Here is a 22,992-nt window from a genome sequence, read left to right as displayed (position 1 = left end):
GGACCTATGACTCCAACCATGTCATGCAAACAGAGACATGATCCAGTTGACCATAAATGGCCTTTTGAATGCAGTATTAAACATAAACCAGCTGACGAAAATACTGTTCTTAAAGCAAAGATTATCAATCACCAAAACCAGATGGCAATTTCTTGTTAAATGCAACAAATATCGAAGACCCAATAGCCAAATCACTTTTTAATAAGTGGTAAGACTTAATTAACAATTAGGGGTGAGAAGATACTTTTTAAAAATAGTAATTATCCACCTACAATGAAACTTTCTCAGAAGCAGCATTTAACAAAATAAGAAGTAATAAAAACTGGCTATCATACACTCTTACTTATGCAACAACAAACAAAAGCATCTTGCATTCCAAAACTTAAAAGTAAGGCATAAGATATATAGACACTATTTCCTCGATCATTATCCAGAGCAATTGAAAACACCATCTTAAAGATCTGTAACAAGCTTCCCAACTTGAGTGTCCTGTGATGGAAACGATGAGGAACTCTCCCCAGTTTATTCAACGAACAAAACTAGGGTACAATTTACATAAGTGTTTTAAAACGTTGAAAAGATAATAGGGTCGCTTTATTATTAATGGATATTGAAGAGGAGGAAGTACCATCCAACTGTTATTTATTTTGTGACATAAAATTGCAATTTAATTGATGCATCAACTGACCAATTATAAGTCATCATGTCAAAAGCGTACACAAATGGGTATATGAAGGAGGCATCGACAAAATCCCAGTCTTCTTAGCATGTGCGTTATGAAGAGTGGAGCTAAAGGCGTTTTCAGATAAGTGCAGTGATAAATACATGCAGGCATACATATATATGTATGTATATAAACATACATAGATACATACATACATACATACATACATATATATACATGTATGTATGTATATATATATATATATATATATATATATATATATATATATATATATACAGATATGTGTGTGTAAAAGGTAGAGTAAACAAGGTAATCAATACATGGCACTTGATTCATATAGAGCAAAGTTTATCATGTGAAAAATTATGAATAAGAAATGGAAACGGTACTGAATTTAGAAAAAAAAGGAAAGAAATAGTTAAAAAAAAAAAAAAAAAACTAGATGCTACGATAAATTCATTAACATCATCCAAATTATGAGCTTTAAATTTAACTTCGAAGGGAAACCAATCTTACAAGTGGAACCCAACAAACAAACAAACATTCTTTCACAAACAAAAAACAGGAGAATATTTAACCTGTTTACTCTCACGCTCACATTTCACACACCTCAGTCTATCTAAACAAAATAAAAGTTCAACTCCAAATAAACTCGTCTGAAGGTTCTTGGTTTCTTAATGAAATGGCTCAGATTCGCGAGAAAAAAAAAACTGGTACATTGACAGTATATGTTTATCTCAAGGACTGTAATGCCCATTAAAATATTCACGTCTCTTATGGATATCTACAATATTCAAGTTCCCTTGCTTAAGGGTACACTCAGGCACACAATTCTATCTTATTTCTCTCCCGCTTATTTTTTTTAGGAGTTTATGGTTTATATAGGAAAGGTTTAATCTGTTGTTGTTACGGTTCTTAAAACATTTTATTTCAGTTGTTCATTACTTCTCTTGTAGTTTGTTTATTTCCTGGGTTTTTTCCTCATTGGGCTATTTTCTCTGTTGGAGCCCTTGGGCTCATAGCATGCTGCTTTTCCAACCAGGGTTGTACTTTAGCTAATAATAATAATAATAATAATAATAATAATAATAATAATAATAATAATAATAAATTTTATTTTTTGAAAACTGACAAACCCTAGGCAACTGTATTCAAAGTCTCTTACTACTTTTTTAACATAAAAATCTTCCCACTATTTACATTACTTTTCTTCGAGCATGCAAATCCCGTATTTATAAAAGAGGTTTCTGTCGTTTCCAATTTTCTTCATTATCCGTTCTTCGCCAAGGGACATATTGCAAATTATTTTCAGAAATTACGAAGTCTCAAATAACCCAAAGATGTGCTACTTTATTCGCACTAGTTAAATAATATCTTGATAATTGTAAAAACATTCAACTCAATTACTCCCTTTACCTAAATCCACCTCAAGTAAAAACTACAAAAAAAATGCTTCTAATTAGCAATACAATAAATGAATTAAAAAAATTCACCCTTCTTGGCTCTCATTACACTTCGTCCCTATACGAAGTGTCCATTTTATTCGGTCAATTGATTACAAGAAAGGCATTATGTTTCAAACGCATCTTGCAATCGTGTCTACATAATCAAGAGCGAGTTTCATCTTACATGAGATCATATAAAACGTAAATATATTATTCAAATATTTCATAATATTTATTCACAAACCTCAACCACTTCAAATATTTATAAGTAGCTTCAATACACTTACATCAATATACTTTCCACCTGTTTATAACAAATGTCTTTTTTCCAAAGCATTCATTTACTTTACACTTAACAAAAAAAACATAGCAGAGGGATTGAAAAGGACTCCCAGAAGAAAAGCTATCCAGTTAATCAAAACATGACAAATTTCGTAGATAATTTGTATTTTTCCTACCATACAAACCTTTGCTATTTCCATGGGGTAACATTTGGCGGAGCTGAATGACGAGCCATTAAAATCAAACGAGGGTTAACTACCCCCTTGCTAATTAGCAGGGGGTAGGGAAGGGGTAGCTAGCTACCCCTTCCCCCCTCACACACTGTGAATAGCTCAATTCACTTAAATGTAGGACTTGACTTGGGGGTCAGGGCTGGCGGGTAACATTTGCGTAAATAGCAAAGGTTTGTATGGTAGGAAAAATACAAATTATCTACGAAATTTGTCATTTGTTCCGTAACCCAATACAAACCATTGCTATTTCCATGGGGTGACTTACCCTTAGGAAGGGCGGAAAGTACCCAGCCTTCTGGCTTCGGCTTTACCCGGGGACTACAATTCCGAGTTGTAGAACTCAAGGAACGGGAGTCCCTAACCCTCGCACGCTGTCATGTTTGACCATCGTGCGGCCTACAAGGATGTGTGTGAAGGAGAATAACGTGACTCGTCCTAGGAAGTTGACCTGGGGTTCCTTATGTGGAACCCTAGGCTAGGACGTACCCAATACCACCTCGTCAGGGTATGGGGGACGCGACAGTATTAAAGCTAATACTAGGAGCACAAGGAAGCATGGTTTACCTGCAGAGGTTGAGGTCAGCTGTGCAAAGGCCTGGATGCTGCTATTCCCAAGGGAGGGGAGAATGAAGAAAGAAGTAAGGGCCAGACATACTCTTTCATTCACGCAGACTAAAACCGGGTAACAATGCCCTCAACCTTCTGCTACTTGTCCAATAAGGAGCCTGAGGTTAGACCAGCTGTTGTGCAGCCACCACAGGACCGATAGAAAACGTATCGAGGTTCCTGTGGGTCACGTCCTGCAGGTAGTGGGCTGTGAACGTCGTCTGACGTTTCCAGACCCCAGCTTGTAAAACCTGCGTCACAGTGAACGTCGTCTGACGTTTCCAGACCCCAGCTTGTAAAACCTGCGTCACAGAGAAGTTCCTCTTGAAGGCCAGGGAAGTAGCAACACCCCTGACATCATGAGCTCTGGGACGACTTGACGGAGGAGAGTCGGGATTCAAGGTGCTGCTTATCACCTTGCGAATCCATGAAGAGATGGAGTTCTTGGTGACCCTCCTCTTTGTCCTCCCTGTGCTCACAAACAAAGCTTGCACATGAGGACGGGCTGCAGCCGTTCTCTTGAGGTAGCGCCTCAGACTCCTGACTGGGCACAGTAACAGATGATCTGGGTCATTTGTTACAGAACGTAGACTCGTTACCTTGAAGGAGTCGAATCTTGGATCTGACACCCCAGGGTTTTGAGTCTTAGCAATGAACTCAGGGACGAACCTGAACGTTACCTCCCCCCATCCCCTTGAATGGGCAACGTCGTAGGAGAGACCATGAAGTTCGCTTACTCGTTTGGCCGAGGCCAACGCGAGTAGGAACGCCGTCTTCCACGTTAGGTGGCGATCAGACGCCTGGCGTAATGGTTCAAAGGGAGCTCTTTTCAGAGCCCTAAGCACTTGAACCACGTTCCAAGGAGGGGGTCTGACTTCCGACTGGGGGCAAGTAAGTTCGTAGTTGCGTATGAGTAGAGAAAGTTCCAACGAAGAGGAAATATCCACTCCTTTCAGCCTGAAGGCTAAGCTTAAGGCTGAGCGATAACCTTTCACGGCCGAGACCGAAAGGCGCATTTCCTCCCGAAGATAAACAAGGAACTCCGCTATTGTTGGAATAGAGGCATCGAGCGGAGAGAGACCCCTTCCACGACACCAACCACAAAAGACTTTCCACTTCGCCTGGTAGACGTTGGCCGAGGACTCTCGCAGGTGCCGAGACATCCTGTCCGCAACCTGCTGAGAAAATCCTCTCTCCGTGAGGAGTCGCTGGATAGTCTCCAGGCGTGAAGCCGAAGCGAAGCTACGGCCTTGTGGAAGATGTTGCAATGTGGTTGTCTGAGTAGCTCGTGACGTGGAGGGAGTTCTCTTGTGGGTTCAGTTAGGAGCCGCAGAAGATCTGGGAACCATTCCGCATGATGCCATAGCGGAGCTATGAGAGTCATGGAAAGGTTGACCGATAGATTGGTCTTGTTGAGCACCCTTCTCATCAGACAAAAAGGTGGGAAGGCGTAAACGTCCATGTTGTCCCACCTGTGTTGAAAGGCATCCTGCCAGAAAGCCTTGGGGTCCGGGACTGGAGAGCAGTAAAGGGGCAGCCTGAAATTCAAGGCTGTCGCAAACAGATCTACAGTCGGAGAGCCCCACAAAGTCAGGACTTTGTTGGCTATCTGAGGGTCCAAGGACCACTCGGTACTCACTATCTGCGTCGCCCTGCTGAGGCTGTCGGCGAGGACATTCCTCTTGCCAGGAATGAAGCGAGCTGTTAGTGAGATCGAGCGGGTCTCGGACCATCTCAGAATCTCTACTGCAAGATGGGATAGCTGTTGCGAGAAAGTACCTCCCTGCTTGTTGATATAAGCCACTACCGTGGTGTTGTCGCTCATCACCACCACGGAGTGGCCCGCCAGGGTTTGTTGGAACTGTTGAAGAGCCAGAAAAACGGCCTTCAATTCTAGCAAGTTGATGTGGAGGCACCTTTCCGATTCTGACCAAAGGCCTGAGGCCCTTTGGTTCAGAATGTGGGCCCCCCACCCTAGATTTGACGCGTCCGTAAACAGAGTCAAATCTGGGGGGAGGACGAGGAGATCTGCTCCCTTCCGTAGGTTCTCGTCGTCCAGCCACCATCGAAGGTCCGTCCGTTCCGAAGGTCCTATGGGAACTAGGAAGTCCGGGGAATCTTTTCCCTGATTCCATCGCGACTTCAGCCGCCACTGAAGGGATCTCATCCTGAGGCGGCCGTTTGGAACAAGACGGACCAAAGATGATAGATGGCCTAAGAGACGTAACCACAGTTGGGCCGGAAGCTCTTCTCGTCTAAGGAAAGGTTCTGCTACCTTCCTCAGCCTTGCTATCCTTTCGTCTGATGGAAAGGCTTTGTGGAGAATCGTGTCTAGTTTCATGCCTAGATATACCAGTTTCTTCGTAGGGCGCAGAGAGGACTTCTCGAGATTTACCAAGATCCCTAGATCTTGGCAAACTTCCAGAAGCCTGTCCCGGTGACGCAGAAGGGTCGACTCCGAGTCTGCCAGGATCAGCCAGTCGTCCAGATAACGAAGGAGACGGATGCCGTTCCTGTGAGCCCACGACAAGATCAGAGTGAACACCTTGGTGAACACCTGGGGTGCTGTGGAGAGACCGAAACACAGCACCTTGAACTGGTAGGTCTTGCCGTCTAGGCCGAATCTTAAGTACTTCCTGGAAGACGGATGGATGGGGATCTGGAAGTACGCGTCCTTCAAATCCAGAGTGCACATAAAGTCTTGTGGTCTCACTGCAAGTCTGACCGTGTCCGCTGTCTCCATACTGAACCGAGTCTGTATGACAAACTTGTTCAGTGCTGAGAGGTCGATGACCGGTCTCCAGCCTCCAGACGCCTTCTTTACAAGAAAGAGTCGACTGAAGAAGCCTGGGGAGCTGTCGTCGACCTCTTGGAGAGCATCCTTCTTGAGCATGGTCTCGACTTCTGCCCGGAGGGCCATCCCCTTTGCCGATCCCAAGGCATAGGAGTTCAACGACACTGGATTCGCTGTCAGGGGAGGTAGAGATGTTGTGAACGGGACGCGATACCCTTGGCCGATCACAGAGACCGTCCAAGGGTCGGCCCCGAGTTGCTGCCACCTCTGCACGCAACTTCTTAGGCATCCCCCCACAGGTGGACACGCGGGGGGATTGCCACTCCTAGTGTTTGCGACCTTTGCCGCTTCCTCTAGGAGTTCTACCTCCCTTAGAGGACTTGCCGCGTCTCTTGTCTTTCGGCTGAAAGGACCGCGGCTTAGACACGCTTGCCTTAGCTGCCGGAGCCTGCTTAGGTGTTCTGCGAGGCTGCTGTTGACGTTGTTGTGGAGGGGCTGGAGGTTTATAGGGCCGAGATGTCAGGGCCCTTTGGAGGAGAGAGTCCTGGTTCGACCTCCTCCACCTCTCAGCCGACTGCTCCATGTCACGAGGCTCCAGTAACTCCCCTCCAAAAATAGAGGAGTGTCTGAGCCTGTTGACGTCTGCGGTGGGGACCTTCGGATGGAACCTCTCGGACACTGAATCGCGTCTTTTGAGGATCAAGTTAGCCCATAGGTTAGTGACCTGGTGAGCTAGAAACTCAATAGAGCGAGTGCCCGAGAGGAGGAAGGTCTCCAAGGCCTTCCTATTGCTCTCCTTGGACAGATCCTCAGATCGCAATAGGATGCCCAAAGACCCAAGCCAGAGATCAAGCCACGAAGTTGCCTGCATGGCACTCTTAGCGACTTTCTCCAGGTTTTGGGTCTCTGACGCCGCAAACGTCACCTGTCGGGTCGAGAGCTTCTCGAAAGAAGTTCCCTTAGCTAGTTCCTCCACAGAATGATGGAGTGGAAGAGACATGCAAGACTCCCCGTCGATCTCGAAATACCTCCTCTGTTGGACTAGAGGAGGAGGGAGGAGTCTAAACCCGGCAGAAGAACGTCCTGAGGAGGCCAGACCGGAGAGCTGAGCTTTGACTTTGTCCCTGGCGCCTTTCACCCCTTTAGACCAGGGCAAAGCTGCACTAGTCTTGGGGGGCTTCTGGACACCAAAGACCTCGTCAAGCACGGTGTCTTTCCCCTCACGAGGGGCTATCTCCGGGTCCTTGATTTTGTTGAGCTCCCTCATCAAACCAAGGACCTGCCAGAACGCGTGTTCTGACTCGCTGTGTTCTCCTTTTGGTGGACTGGCAGCTAAGTCTCCCATCCCCAAGAGGTCTTCTTGGGGAGAAACGTGGACGTCCTCCCTAGGAATTGCTGGTTCTTGACGAATCTTCGACGAAGATTCCGGAACAGTCTTGGTGTCCTTCGATTCCCTCCTGGAAGGAAAATAGGACTCCAACACCGACACCCGAGGAGGAACCTCTTCCCGTGCGACCTCTCCCCTATCCGGAGAAAATTCCCCCCTTGGTGCCAAGAAAGAATTCTCCGAGTCAGAGGAGTCCCCCGAGGACGAGATAAACTCATCTACAGGAGGGGGTGGAGCTGCAGAGGTTGGAGAAGGTGAAGGGGTCCGCCTGACGGGGTTCCTGGAGACCAGCTTTTCCTGGGGAGGAGTTACCACGAAGCCCACTCCTTTCCTTTTCTTCAACGGTGGAGAACCCATCCCAGGGTCCCGCCTCTGATCAGTGCTGGAAGGCTTGATAGCCTGGGCCACAGCCTTGATCATGTGGCGGAACCAAGGTAGACGGGTAACTGACGCTGTGTCAGCAATCCCCGCTGGAGAAAAGGGGATCTCGCGACCCTTAGGAGTGGTCACCACGAGGCCTTCCTGAAAAGAAAAAGACTGCCTAGACCTCTCTGCTGATTTTCCTTGTTCTGCCGTTATCCTCCTCTTGTGCGGAGGTGAATCCTGGGAACGCCTCCCAGGAGGAGCATCCTGCCGAGGATCCTTGCGGTCCGAATGACCCACCGTAGGTGAGCGACCTGTAGGCGAGCGACCTGTAGGCGAGCGACCTGTAGGCGAGCGTTCACGCGAAGGGGAAAGGTGGTCATAGGGCCGCGAGTGATGGCGCGCATGCGCAGGTGCATGCATGTAGGAGCGCGCAGGTGAATGGCGCGCAGGAGGAGGGTATGCACGAGATCGATCAGGAGAGCGTGCATATGAATGCGCAGGAGAAAACTCCACAGAAGGAGCTGGCGAGCGACCGCGCGACCTCTTGGGGGAGCGCTGGTGATGGTGGGAGGGAGAAAGATGTCTCCTAGAAGACTTAGTCTCCCTCAACTGGTGGCGCGCAGATCTGTCGGCGATCGGGGCGCATGTAGGAGAGGCCCCTTCTTTACCGCCCGCAGGACCCACAGCGTGTTGGCGTGAAGGGCGAATTGAAGGAGATCGTGGGCGTGAGTGCGCCAAACTTAAGAGGCGCTCAGAAATCGAAGGGCGCACAGGGGCAACTGGAAGCGCAAGAATCGACGTGCGAGACAAGGGCGAACCCTTGCGAACGTCTGAGTCCGAAGATCTAGAGGGCGCTGGCGAGCGTGGGCGCACAGGGCGTGCAACAGGCACAGGCACTAGTGAGTGCTTGCGCGCGCGCACAGGCGAGTGATGGTGAGCAGCGCGCCCATCAGGAAGTTGTTGCTTCTCAGGGTGAGGGTGCCCTAAGGAGAGCTGGCGAGCAGTGGAGCTCTGGCGAGAAGGAGATCGCTGGCGCGTTGGAAGTCGTTGCCCCTTCTCTGGATGTCCAGGAGAGAGCTGGCGCGCGAGAGAGCGCTGGTGCGCAGGAGATCGCTGGAGCGTTGGGGAGCGCTGGTTCTTCACAGGCTGAAGAGCGCGCCCAGAAAGGCGCTGGCGAGAAGGAGATCGCTGGCGCGTTGGTGAGCATTGACCATCCTCAAGATGAAGAGCTCGCCCAGGGGCGTGCTGGCGAGCAGGAGAGCGCCGGCGCACAGGAGATCGCTGGTGCGTTGGAGAGCGCTGGCGCACAGGAGATCGCTGGCGCGTTGGAGAGCGCTGGCGCACAGGAGATCGCTGGCGCGTTGGAGAGCGCTGGCGCACAGGAGATCGCTGGCGTGTTGGAGAGCGCTGGCGAACAGGAGATCGCTGGCGCGTTGGAGAGCGCTGGCGAACAGGAGATCGCTGGCGAACAGGTGATGGTTGAAGAGACGAAGATCTGCGCTCAACTGCACGCAAGCGCGCAGGTGCGCGCACAATGGCCAGGGACTTAACCCCAGAGTCCTTTTCCCCCGAAGGAGACGGTGCCTGTAGGATTACAGGTGACGGCAGCACTGAAGACTTGGCAGGAGAAGGGGATCGTGAACGATCCGCAGAGAGGTCAAGAGATGTTGCAGGTATGACCTTCTCCTGACGAGGAAGTTCCTCCGCAGGTGGAGGAGAAGGAGACCCAAAGAGGCGCCTCTTCACCCCTTGATAGGGAGAAGGGAGCCCCCTCTCTCGCAGAGGCCTACGGGCCTTACGACGAATGCGACCCCTGGGTAAGGAGTCAGGGTCATCGGTCCTTCGAAGAGGGGTCTCTGAAAGCGCGCTACCCCGAGGGGGAGACGAGCTCGCAGGAGAGACCGGAGGCCCCACCCTTCCCTCCGAAGGCTGTGCGGAAGGGAGAGATGGGACTTCAGCAACATCCGAGGCAGCAGGATCAAGGGTTAGACTTGCCACGTCAGAAGGGGCAGACAACACAGTATCGACAATGTCCGAAGGAAAAACCTCCGGCATTACCGGTGACTGTTTGACTGCAGCCCCCAGCTGCAACAAGTCAAACAGGCCTTCCTTGGAGGGAGTGCCCTTAAGCCCCAAGGAAGCCCAAAGCTGAAACAAACCATGATTAGAAACAGTGCAGTCGAATTCATCAAAATATAATAAATCCTCCCCCGGGGGAGGAGAGGGAACAACCTCGCTAAGGGAGGCCACGCCCTCTCCACCACCACGAGGTTGGCAAAAACCACTAGGACCTGCAATCTCACTCGGCGGTTTCACAGGTGAAGCCGGACGAGGGAGACCTTCGGAGGAGGTTCGGGCGGCGCAAGGAGAAACCCTAGAGACCTCCTTCTTCAAAGTCACCTTCGAAGGAGATCGGTCTCTCTTGGGCTTCTTCTTGCGTCTACGGCCGAACTTCTCCCACTGGGAGGCAGGCCACTCCCTGCACACATTCTCCCTGTCACACCGTTGACCTCGGCAAAGGGGGCAAAGGGCGTGAGGGTCCGTCTCCAAAGAGGACATAAACGTCCCACATGAACGCTTAGGAACTCCAGGGCAAGTACGCATCGTAGAGTCGAGGCCAACTTCACACACACTAGATAAAGAGAAAGCAGAATTTAAAGGCTGTCAAGCGAGGGTGAGAGCAGAGACGTCTGATCATCACCCGAGCCAAAAGTGAATTGAGCTATTCACAGTGTGTGAGGGGGGAAGGGGTAGCTAGCTACCCCTTCCCTACCCCCTGCTAATTAGCAAGGGGGTAGTTAACCCTCGTTTAATTTTAATGGCTCGTCATTCAGCTCCGCCAAATGTTACCCCATGGAAATAGCAATGGTTTGTATTGGGTTACGGAACAAATAATGATTAAGAAAAATGTCTTGAACTTTTGCTTTTCATTACATGAGGTGAAATCATTTCAATATATAAATAGTTTCTTTGTGAAAGTCATTGCTTGCTTCAATACCAACTTCAATTATTATTACATTGTATACTTCAGAATTAATAGGACAAACAATTAAATCTCTTGGTTAAACATCGACCTGTTTTCCAGCAAACGCACTACTTGAATCAGTTGGCCATCCACTGTTATCTGTATCGAAGCTTCTTGAAATATGTACCTCAAATGACATGTAAATGATTGTTGCATAAAAGATAGTGAGTTTTGAGTTACAAATATCTTTAAATTAGTTTTACCGTGTAATAAACCAGAATTAATTCGTACATATTTTGGAACATTGTGACTAAGCCTCAGTTCTCTCAATCAACTTCGATCTTTGTCACTGCATTATTAAAAACAGCTCACTTAGGGTTGCGGTGGCTTATTGGAAACGTCCCTGTCTAACGATCTGCTGGATTGGAGTTCTAGACACACTCAAGCTCGATAGTTTCTTGCTGTGTCTGCAACCTCGTCATCCTTGTGAGGTTGGGATGGTGGGTTTTGGGAAGCCTATAGTAGCCTGTTGAGTCATTAGCAGCCATTGTATGGCCCTCCCTTGGGTGGAGAGAGGGTTTGGGCGCTGACCATAAGTATATATGGTCAGTCTCTAGGGTTGTCACTATCCCTTACCTCTGCCATTTATAAGCTACCTTTAAATCCTATGTATAAATTGAATTTAACTTTCATCAGTTCCGATTTATCCATTTTCATTTCATAAAATACTTTATTTTCTTAACAAAATATCAACAAAAACACCATTATACATCCTTGTCTTACAAATCTGAACCGATTGATACCTTACTGCAAAAAAACAGCAGTCAAAAATGAAATATTATATCTAGGATTAAACATGTTACTCGAACCTTCAAAAGATCCAGACATGAACAAACAAACAGAACAGGAACGCCAATCGAGCAATCATGTAGCAAAAGAAGCAAAAAGTCACAAATAAGTAAAAATAGCTTTCCTCTGGAAAATCCTCGTGAAAACATGTAAAAACACGTCTGGCATAACAGCTTTACCGAACACCTATTAGTCAGTGCCCACTAAAACACTTGCATCCTTATCCTAGAGACCTATACCTAGATCTACGGTGTTACTAGACCAGGGGGCTAGTATTGCTAGTACAGTGGTAACATGTTCTCCTAACATTCGCATGGCAGCAGATCGATCCTAACCCGGGACCGTGAATTTAAGATATTTAATAAGAAGGCCGCTGCTGTAGTTGTGCACCACAGTGGGAGGGTTAAGCTTGTCCGGCTGACGTTCTGGTGAGCATCATTCTGATGAAATCATAACTGAAACCAGACACCTTTAACATAAAAAGAACAGTTGAGTACCACTCCATTCAAATAGACCCATTTCGAAAGCGCAACACAACATGCACCTCGTTCCCAATTCTTCGGCCGCATTACGTATTGCAAATTGAATGCATCTTCTATTTTCCCACACTCATATCTGCTAAGCACAAAAAAAAAAAAGATGAAAAGCTAATAAACTTGAGTGAGTAATATCTCCCGGCTCAGCCGCCGAGTGTTATCTCTTGGATTATTCAGCGAGTATTGTCTCTCAGTTTTTTACAGCATGTACATGCAATGCAAATAAATGAAACAGGACCGAGCTTACTCGATGCACTTGCAGCCAACAGCGCAAATGCATTGTGAAATAGGCAACGGATACTTGTTGTCGTGTCAGTGGACACAGGATATTGATGCTGGGTGTCCCGTCAATCAAGAGTTCAAGGATGTTTATATCATGAAGAAGAATGACAGTCTAAATTAATAGTTGCAAACCTTTCGCTAAATAATTGCTCTTAGAACATATCTCTCAGCATGAAAAAATTACACAAAATTACCTTACAAAGGAGTTTTAGTTGTTTTAAATATTAAATGAAAAACACCCTTGAATGCTGTAAGATGTCTAACATACATCACTTATGCAAAATAACAATCTATACTTACTTCTTATAACCCTTCTTCGTTTTCGGGGTCGTAACACTTGGAGTTGGAATATAACAATTAATTCCCTAACGGTTGTCTTCATAAGATGTAGTGATATAACAATTATAAAATATTAATCTTTTAAATCTAACAGCGAAATACAAATAAATGAAGTAAAGAAAGACGAAAGGAAAGGCATAAAATAACCTAGGACACATGATCTGATCTATTCATCTCACACACGCGCGCGCGCGCGCACACACACACACAGACACACATATATATATATAATATATATATATATATATATATGTATATATATATATATATATACATATATATATATATGTATATATATATATATATATATATATATATATATATATATATATATATATATTTATATATATACATATATGGAAAGATAGATAGATAGATATATACATATACATATATATATACATATACATACATACATATATATGTATATATATATATATATATTTATATGTATATATACGCGCACACACATATATATAAATATATATATATATATATATATATATATATATTCATATATATATATGTATATATACTGTACATATATAAATATAAATATACATATATATATATATATATATATATAGATAGATAGATAGATAGATAGATAGGCGGACACTTGTTCTTTAAAATATAGGGGATATACAAATACTTTAGCGCGCAGATTTGCAAAATCAAACATGTAAATATCAAAGGTTCGACTGTCGGTACAACAACTATATCACAAGCGATGCCAATAGGGGTATTTTTCTTAAAGCGATTATACGAAACACTAGATAACGAAAAGAAAAAACATCAAAGATTTTGAATAGACTTCAAAAGATTTTTTATCTTGTTTTCTTCCTTTGCTTTTTTCCTCCTATCTTTTCTTCTCAATTTCATCCCACGATAGAAAACACAAAAGACACTACGGTTTCCATCTCCAAAGATGAGAGACATAGCGCTACTGGAAACAAAAGAAACGCGAATCCACCAATATCTGATAAGAAAAAAAAACAAGTAGGCGTCGATACTTTGAACGTTTGTCCTAGACGATGCTCTGAGCATATAATATGGCTTTGGCTGCGTAGATGAAGATGTGTAGGTAAGAGATCATACGCCTGAGTGTGCGTATGAACATGTACGTAAAAACAAGACAGCTCCCAACTGGGGACTAGGCGTCGAAAAAAAAAATCATTCGAAACAGAAGGCTGAAAAGCGACAATATTCGCCTTTAAAATATTGGGGAAATTTAGGAAGCAAATCCTGTTAGAAAATTCTCTCTCTCTCTCTCTCTCTCTCTCTCTCTCTCTCTCTCTCTCTCTCTCTCTCTCTCTCTCTCTCTCTCTCTCTCTCAAGTACTTTATATGAATTATATACACTGTTGTGTACTATGTAAATACAAAACTACTCTCTCTCTCTCTCTCTCTCTCTCTCTCTCTCTCTCTCTCTCTCTCTCTCTCTCTCTCTCTCTCTCTCTCTCTATGTATATATATATATATATATATATATATATATATATATATATATATATATATATATATATATATATATATATATATATAAATATATATGTATACACACACTATATATTCAAACGAAATCGTTACAGCGAAGTCAGGACCCACCTCACCTCATTAAATACCTGAAATGCTTTGCGAATTCATCTCTCAAACGACCGCCAAGAATGGAGCTGATAATTAAAAGTCTCTTTTTTTTCGAAATTTTCGAGACTTCACCGGCCTGGGTCGAAGGGAAGTAGAAGGCCACGGGCCACCAGTGCCATCTAGATTTTGCGGGGGGAAAGTACGACTTTTTTTTTATTTAATTAAAAGAAATTCTAGGATTGGGGAATCTGCAGAGCTTTGCGAGAGAAAAACCCTTTTCCCTGGAAACTTCTGATGTGATTTCTTATGCTACTATATCAAATGCCATTCGGTTAGTATTGTTTTATTCGAATGGTGAAATAGTCAATAGCAGTTTTTTTTATTCGCGCTGACTAAATTAAATCAAGGTGTTCATTGCTACATCATTTATCATTACACTTAGTCAAATAGCGAATGGAAAGTTTTCATTCTATTTTAAAATACTGAACATCTACATCATCCTCATCTTCTCCCACGCCTACTGACGCAAAGGGCCTCGGTTAGATTTCGGCAGTCATCCCTATCTTGAGCTTTTAAATCAATGCTTCTCCATTCACCACCACATATTTCACGCTTCAGAGTCCTCAGCCATGTATGCCTGTACATACCGTTCATATTTACATATTAATCCGCTAAATTTATCTGACATAGCAAAATACTAGTTGCAATATTTCAAGAAAAAAATACGATGTCAATGACTTCAGATATCAGGATGCCAGAAAACTTTCAAACAATCAATCAATCAATCAATCTATCAAGAAAAAAAAATATTTTCCGAGACATTTATAAATCAAGACATCTAAATCTATAACGTGCATTCGTTACTATTTTCATGATTAACATAAACCGGCTGAAATTGTATATATTTACTTGCTTTCTAAATGATTTTTAACAAAACACTAACTGAATCCGTTTACTTTGGAAAAAAATTATGTTTCCCACAAACAGGTTAGAAAAATATATACAAATTATTTAGAAAAAAAAACTTTTTAAACTCTTTTCCCTGAAAAAAATACATTACCCAAAGCAAGTCCGAAAAAAAAATATGAATATCTCTCTAATCATACATCATACAAATTTTTGATTGGATTAACCTAAATGCAGATTAAAACCGCCGCATAGTCCCCCACAAAGCTAATTTATAGGGCCCAGGGAAAAAAAAAAAAACTAATAATGAACGACTCCCTCGTTCGTCTAAAACAATCGACGTCTTTCCACACCTCCACTCATCTCTTAAACACGACCCGTTAACTAATAGGGACAAGGAATATAATTACACCTTATTAAGGGGAAACCTGATTAAAAGACCGGGACACCTCGTCGTTAGTATCCGCTGTGGAAGTTGTAAATCACTAAGTTGAGAGTGGGAGACATAAAAAAAGCTGGGTGGTTCAGCCCATTGCCGCTAGAGGGATGATGGAACTGACGTTGTGGCGAGTTTCGGATGAAGTGTAGAAGAAATCTGAGATAGGGAATTTCTCTTGTGTGATCGAGCAAAAAATACCTTCGCTGTAAAGAAATGTAGATGAAATGTCTAATAACAAATTGGCTACTTGTAATCAAAGTTAGCCATTTCCCCCATATAATAAAGAGCAAGTGTCGGGCTCTATATATATATACATATATATATATATATATATATATATATATATATATATATATATATATGTGTGTGTGTATATATATATATATATATATATATATATATATATATATATATATATCTATATATATATATATATATACAGTATATATATATATATATATATATATATATAACTACTCGGTCTCTCCCCGCCCCTCGAGTAGGGAAAGAGAATTAGTCATACCCTGGTGAGAAGGAGTACCGCCGAGAAGTATACTAGGAAACCACAGTCTCCCACTAAATGCCGAAACTGCCGTGTTGTAGTTAGGAAAGAGGGAGGGGTGAGAAGGGTTTAATCTCCGTGTATGTGTGCAAAACTATCTAAATATTCAGCTGTCCTTTTGGGGGGTTGCGTATGTGTGCATTTATAAAGATGCACTGTATATATATATATATATATATATATATATATATATATATATATATATACATATATATATATATATATGTATATATATATATATATATATATATATATATATGTATATATATATATATATATATATATATATATATATATATATATATATATATATATATTAATATATAACCTTAGTAACGATGTCCCATTTCCAATCAAGTAAAATACTAAATCTAAATCAACAAAGACCTAAACCCCAAGTACATTCTTTTGAAGATATTAAACGGTGAACTTTGAAATGATATTGATAACAAAAATTAAAATATACTTGGTTAAACGAAGTGATTGTTCTAATATTTGAAATATCCATATTTCCCGATTTAGCTCACCTGCCGATATTGCCCCCACAAACTCAACATACTGTAGTAGAGAAACAAATGTCAAAAGTTCTAGCGCACAGATGTTTTTCGGTTATGATAGGCTACAAACCCAAGGGACCCTAATAACGAAACCAACACTATAATGAAAAGAGAAATTGTAAAATAAAGAAGGATTATGATTAAAACATTCATTATCAAAATAATTATCCAGAAATAAAGAAGAAAATCAGAAAGAAAAATTACATTTAAAATTAAATCATATAAATAAATTGTAAAAAAAAATTCCCAATTAACAATATAGATTCCACTTTTCAGTGCACCGCAAAAATTACAGAGATGCTAAAAAGCGAGAATGAGCCAAAAAGGTAAAATCGTGAACAGAAAACCTGGAGGGCATTACAAAATAACCCAAGACTTTGATTTAACATTGCAGCTAGTTGCATTTCATCCCAGTGTATAAGAGATCCAGTAACTAATATGTGTCTTTTCTTAGAGTATGAATTTCAGCCGACGGGAGAAAGTAGTTCAACTTTTTCAATCTGATTCTTTCCAAAGGTTTGCTTTATTTATTGTTAGAGCTGCACGCACCTATTTTTACGCATGGCCATAATTTTTTTATGGGGTTCGAACTAGAACATACTGCCCAGTTAACTCAAAGATATATAGTAAAATTTTTCCTGTTCTTGTTTGAATTTGGATATCTATATAAATAAATAAATAAATATATATATACGTATATATATATATATATATATATATATATATATATATATGTACATATATATATATATATATATATATATATATATATATATATATATATACATATATATATATAACTTATGGAAAATATGGAATTAATTATCTTAAGACAACACTATAGGTTTCTGTATCTTTTCTTGTCTTCGGGGCTACAGTTTTGAAAGGAAAGATTTTACTCCATTTATTCGACTTTTGCCGACAGCTGTTTCAGGCAGTTACTAACAGCTTTCGTCAGGGCATCCTTATGAAAAAATCAATATCCATATTTATCATCAAAACTCTACCCGAGAAGACAAGGACAGAAAACTAGAAAAGTGTTGACTTAGACTAAGAATAATTGATTCCATAACAGCTTTAGCATTGAATGAAAATTGACAAAGAGAAGGACTATTCACCAATTCCATACAGTAAATATATATATATATATATATATATATATATATATATATATATATATATATATATATATATATATATATAAATTTCTACCTCATGCTAGGATCGAACACTAGCCCCTTCAAATGAAAGGTCAGATCGCTCCCAACCATGCCACCAGTATGAGGCAGAAACTTATTTCTATTTGAGCACGAAATTATGTTGATTTTCATCCATATATATATATATATATATATATATATATATATATATATATATACATATATATATATATTTACTGTGTATATATATATATACATATATATATATTTACTGTGTATATATATATATATATATATATATATATATATATATATACTATAATCTTTAAAACAACTTTCATTTGAGAGGAACTGGACCTAAAAATCTTTTTGTGTTAAATTAGCTAACACCACGCTTTCAGTTACTTCGAATATACCACCAAAACCGACGACCTAATGTGTACCTAATCTCAATATACCTAGACCGTTACCAATTCAATGTCTGGGTTAACAAAATAACAATGAATGTTAACGGACAGCACCCAAGGTCCGGCTCCATAGGGAATGGAACACGGGCCTTTTATAGCTAGTGAGCCGAGAGCTATAAACACAACAAGACTGGTACAATTAACTTGATGATATTTACCCTTCGCTAGGGGAAAATCTCTTAAATGTATTGTTCATAAACTTATATAACATCAAACCACTTTCCGCAAAGGCTTATGTTTATCAATATTAACAGAAAGGCTCATGTTAATCAATATTAATACAGGCCTATTTTTATCAATATTAACATAGAATAGATGCTCACGTTTATCAATATCAACATAAAGACTCATGTTTATCAATATTTACACAGAGGCTTTATGTTTGTCAATAATAAAACAGAGGCTTATGTTTGTCAATATTAACTCAGAGGCTCATGTTTATCAATATTAACACAGAGGCTTATGTTTGTCAATATTAAAATAGAGGCTTATGTTTATCGATATTAACACAGAGTCCTATGTTTATCAATATTGACACAGAAGCTCATGTTTATCAATATCAAAACATAGGCTTTTGTTTATTAATATTAACACAGAGGATTTTGTCAATATTAACACATAGGCTTATTTTTATCAATATTAACACAGAGGAATCTGTTTACCAATATTACCGAAGCTTATGTTTATCAATATTAACGAATTCATATTTATAAAACTGATCGAACCAAAATTACGATATGAATACAATATCAATAGGAAGTACTAATTATGTGATGCCATCCGACACCGCATCGACCGCAATCATTGACGCAGTAAAAGGAGGCAATCTCTTCCTCGTGGAAATATCCATTCCGTCAACAAATAAACTCCATTGTGGCCTGGGTTCCTGGGAGCAATTATGTCTGGATAGAGAGAGAGAGAGAGAGAGAGAGAGAGAGAGAGAGAGAGAGAGAGAGAGAGAGAGAGAGAGAGAGAGAATTAGCCGTCGTAATTATCCCGCACTGAAGCAGAACAGAACTGACGAAAAATTCCAGGAACAAAACCAATTCACAAGTGCGTCGAAAACAGGAGTTTAAAGTCGATTTCTGCCACTGTCCTTTGCCTCTTCTGTCTTCGAAAATTCTGACGCTTAAAACAAACGGATAAATAAACAAATCCTTACGTGCATGATTATCTCCCCTATATAATCAAGAGAAAGTGTTTGTGTGTGTGTATATATATATATATATATATATATATATATATATTATATATATATATATATGTGTGTGTGTGTGTGTGTGTGTGTGTGTGTGTGTGTGTGTGTGTGTGTATGTATATTTCCTGTCACGCTCAAGGGAAAGAATTAGTAATCATGCTCTGGTAAGAGGGGGTTTCCCCGAGAAGTAAACTCAGAAACCCCACTTTCCCACAAATTACCGAACCAGCAGGTCGTAGTTAGGAAAGAGGGAGGAGGATAGGAAGGGTTGAATGTATGTGTGCACATCTAAATATTTAGACGTCCTTTTTGACGGCTAGAGTACACTAGTAAGAGTATATATAGACAATGTATATGTGTAGGAATGGGAGAAATTATATGAATAAAATTTACAATTTAGACAGATATCAAAATTAATTTTATCAAGCTGAACAGCATTAACATTAGCTATACTGTTCATTGACAAACTCATAATGCATCATCTATGTGCAAATAAACTAATAAATTTTGTTTATCTTAAATCGACTATGAAATCTAAATATAATATTTCTCTGGCCTTGCAAACTGAAAATAATTATATTGCTCCGGAATTCAAAACTAAAAATAATTATATTTCTCGGGCCTTGCAAACTAAAAACAATTTATTTCTTTGGTCTTGCAAAATAAAAATGACAATATTGCTCCGGCATTGAAAACTGAAAATATTATTTCTCTGGCATTTAACTAAAAATAATTAATTTATTTGGCCTTGCAAAACAAAAATTATAATATTGCTCCGGCATTCAAAACTGAAAATAATATTTCTCTGTTATTGCAAACTAAAAATAATTAATTTCTTTGGCCTTGCAAAATAAAAATTATAATATTGCTCCGGCATTCAAAACTGAAAATAATATTTATCTGGCCTTGCAAACTAAAAATAATTATACTTCTCTGGCCTTGTAAATAAAAAAATAATTGTATTTCTCTGGCCTTGCAAAATAACAAATAATCATACTTCTCTGGCCCTGCAAACAAAAAATAATTATATTTCTTTGTCCTTGCAAAATAAAAATAATTATATTGCTCCAGAATTCAAAACTAAAAATAATTAAATTTCTCTGGCCTAGCAAACTAATAATAATCATCTTTCTCTGGCCTTGTAACAAACAAAAACATAATTATATTTCTCTGGCCTTGCAAACAAAAAATAATTATATTTCTCTGGCCTTGCAAACAAAAAATAATTATATTGCTCGGGCTTAGCAAACTAAAGCCAGTAAATTTTCTCGCTCCTTGCCAATAGAAGTTAAAAAGAAAACAATTTCTCAAACGTTCTTCGACCACATTGCAGAAAAGAACTACAAACACAACAAATGACTGGCTTAAGAACATGGTATTTCCTGAAAAGATTGGAAAAATCTTCAGGAATAAATACCGCACCCCGAACCACCCAGAATTCCTTCTTTCTAGTCCTGAGGTGATAGGTATACTATCATTATCATTCTAGTTTCGGGTTTCACATCAACTCCTTACTTCATTACATCTGAGAGAGAGAGAGAGAGAGAGAGAGAGAGAGAGAGAGAGAGAGAGAGAGAGAGAGAGAGAGAGAGAGAGAGAGAGAGAGAGAGAGAGAATGACATTTTCTAAATTACTTTGAGAGAAAGAGTTTGCAAGAGATATGTGCTTCCTTTAATTACAGAAGAGATTCATTTTCTTGAAATTATATTGAGAGAGAGAGAGAGAGAGAGAGAGAGAGAGAGAGAGAGAGAGAGAAGAGACTTTCTAAATTACTTTGAGTGAGTTTGCAAGAGGTATGCGCTTCCTTTAATTACAGAAGAGATTCATTTCTTGAAATTATATTGAGAGAGAGAGAGAGAGAGAGAGAGAGAGAGAGGAAGAGAGAGAGAGAGAGAGAGAGAGAGAGAGAGAGAATGACATTTTCTAAATTACTTTGAGAGAAAGAGTTTGCAAGAGATATGTGCTTCCTTTAATTACAGAAGAGATTCATTTCTTGAAATTATATTGAGAGAGAGAGAGAGAGAGAGAGAGAGAGAGGAGAGAGAGAGAGAGAGAGAGAGAGAGAGACTTTCTAAATTACTTTGAGTGAGTTTGCAAGAGGTATGCGCTTCCTTTAATTACAGAAGAGATTCATTTCTTGAAATTATATTGAGAGAGAGAGAGAGAGAGAGAGAGAGAGAGAGAGAGAGAGGAGAGAGAGAGAGAGAGAGAGAGAGAGATTCATCTAAAACCATCAAAAAAAGAAAGAAAATTTTTTATAAAGATTACTCAGAGAGAGAGAGAGAGAGAGAGAGAGAGAGAGAGAGAGGAGAGAGAGAGAGAGAGAGAGAGAGAGAGAGAGAGAGAGAACGCTTCTAAAATGGCAATGCAAATTTTGCGTTCCTCTGGAAATGAGGTGCTTGGGGTGCGAATAAAAGTCGCAGCAAGGCAAGTATTAAGCAGAAGAAACAGGCAGCGCTACAAAATGAAAACAATATTACACTTTTCCCCGCAGAAGCCTTAAATTCTCCCAAAATGCAGAATGATGGCGTGGTCAGGAGGCTCAATCTAATTTCTAATAAAAACTGTAATTTTTCTTCTTCTTCTCTCTCTCTCTCTCTCTCTCTCTCTCTCTCTCTCTCTCTCTCTCTCTCTCTCTCTCTCTCTCTCTCTCTCTCTCAATATAATTTCAAGAAATGAATCTCTCCGGTAATTAAAGGAAACATATATCTCTTGCACTCTTTTTCCCAAAAGTAATTAGAAAGTGACATTCTCTCTCTCTCTCTCTCTCTCTCTCTCTCTCTCTCTCCTCTCTCTCTCTCTCTCTCTCTCTCTCTCTCTCTCTCTCTCTCTCCTCTCTCTCTCTCTCATTATTTAACATCCTTCATCATGCACACTCTGCAGACAAATTGAGACTTCTCTTATACCAGTAAAAAAGAGTAAACCAACAAAAACGATTAACTGATTTTCAAAATGTCAAAGATAATAAAACATGGAAAATAGTTCCTTTTAAGCTGCTCCCTTCCAGTGTCACTCAAGACTTGAGATATCGCCAGAGAAAACGAATTAATATAATTACAGCTACCGATAAGTCTTTGCAATAGGAAATAACTTCTTTACTGTAATTTTATTATCAATAATAGCCTATAATCATTGTTATCACTAATATCATAGTGAACAGGTCCATGTGCAAAAACGAAAAAAAAATAATTTAATCTAAAGGTCGCCTACAAAATAAATTCCCCGTACAGCAAAAGAGAAAGAAAATATGTGAAACTAGACAAGCACTCTAAGAGTGCAGACTTCCGCCACAGCAGATTATTTCTCTAAACCAGCTTTGTGACAACCATGTGCGAACTTGGGTTTAAA

At 40.7% G+C, this 22,992-nt stretch overlaps 2 protein-coding genes across 2 annotated transcripts in view; one reads left to right on the top strand and one right to left on the bottom strand.

The window, feature by feature from the left end:
- LOC137657800 (chaoptin-like) overlaps positions 1 to 22,992 on the top strand; it is a 706,036-nt gene that overhangs the window by 604,031 nt on the left and 79,013 nt on the right. The window lies entirely within an intron of this gene.
- Positions 3,007 to 8,218, bottom strand: LOC137658010 (uncharacterized). The gene is made up of 3 exons (XM_068392727.1): positions 7,418 to 8,218; positions 3,554 to 4,558; positions 3,007 to 3,502 (listed from the first exon to the last, which is right to left on the bottom strand). The coding sequence occupies exons 1-3, from the start codon at positions 8,216 to 8,218 to the stop codon at positions 3,377 to 3,379; spliced, it is 1,932 nt and encodes a 643-aa protein (XP_068248828.1). The 3' UTR covers positions 3,007 to 3,376.

The sequence above is a fragment of the Palaemon carinicauda genome, chromosome 18 (assembly GCF_036898095.1).
Source record: "Palaemon carinicauda isolate YSFRI2023 chromosome 18, ASM3689809v2, whole genome shotgun sequence".
NCBI classification, from domain to species: Eukaryota; Metazoa; Arthropoda; class Malacostraca; order Decapoda; family Palaemonidae; genus Palaemon; species Palaemon carinicauda.
Note: the sequence above shows the minus strand (reverse complement) of the source record. Positions and strands in the feature narration are given on the sequence as shown.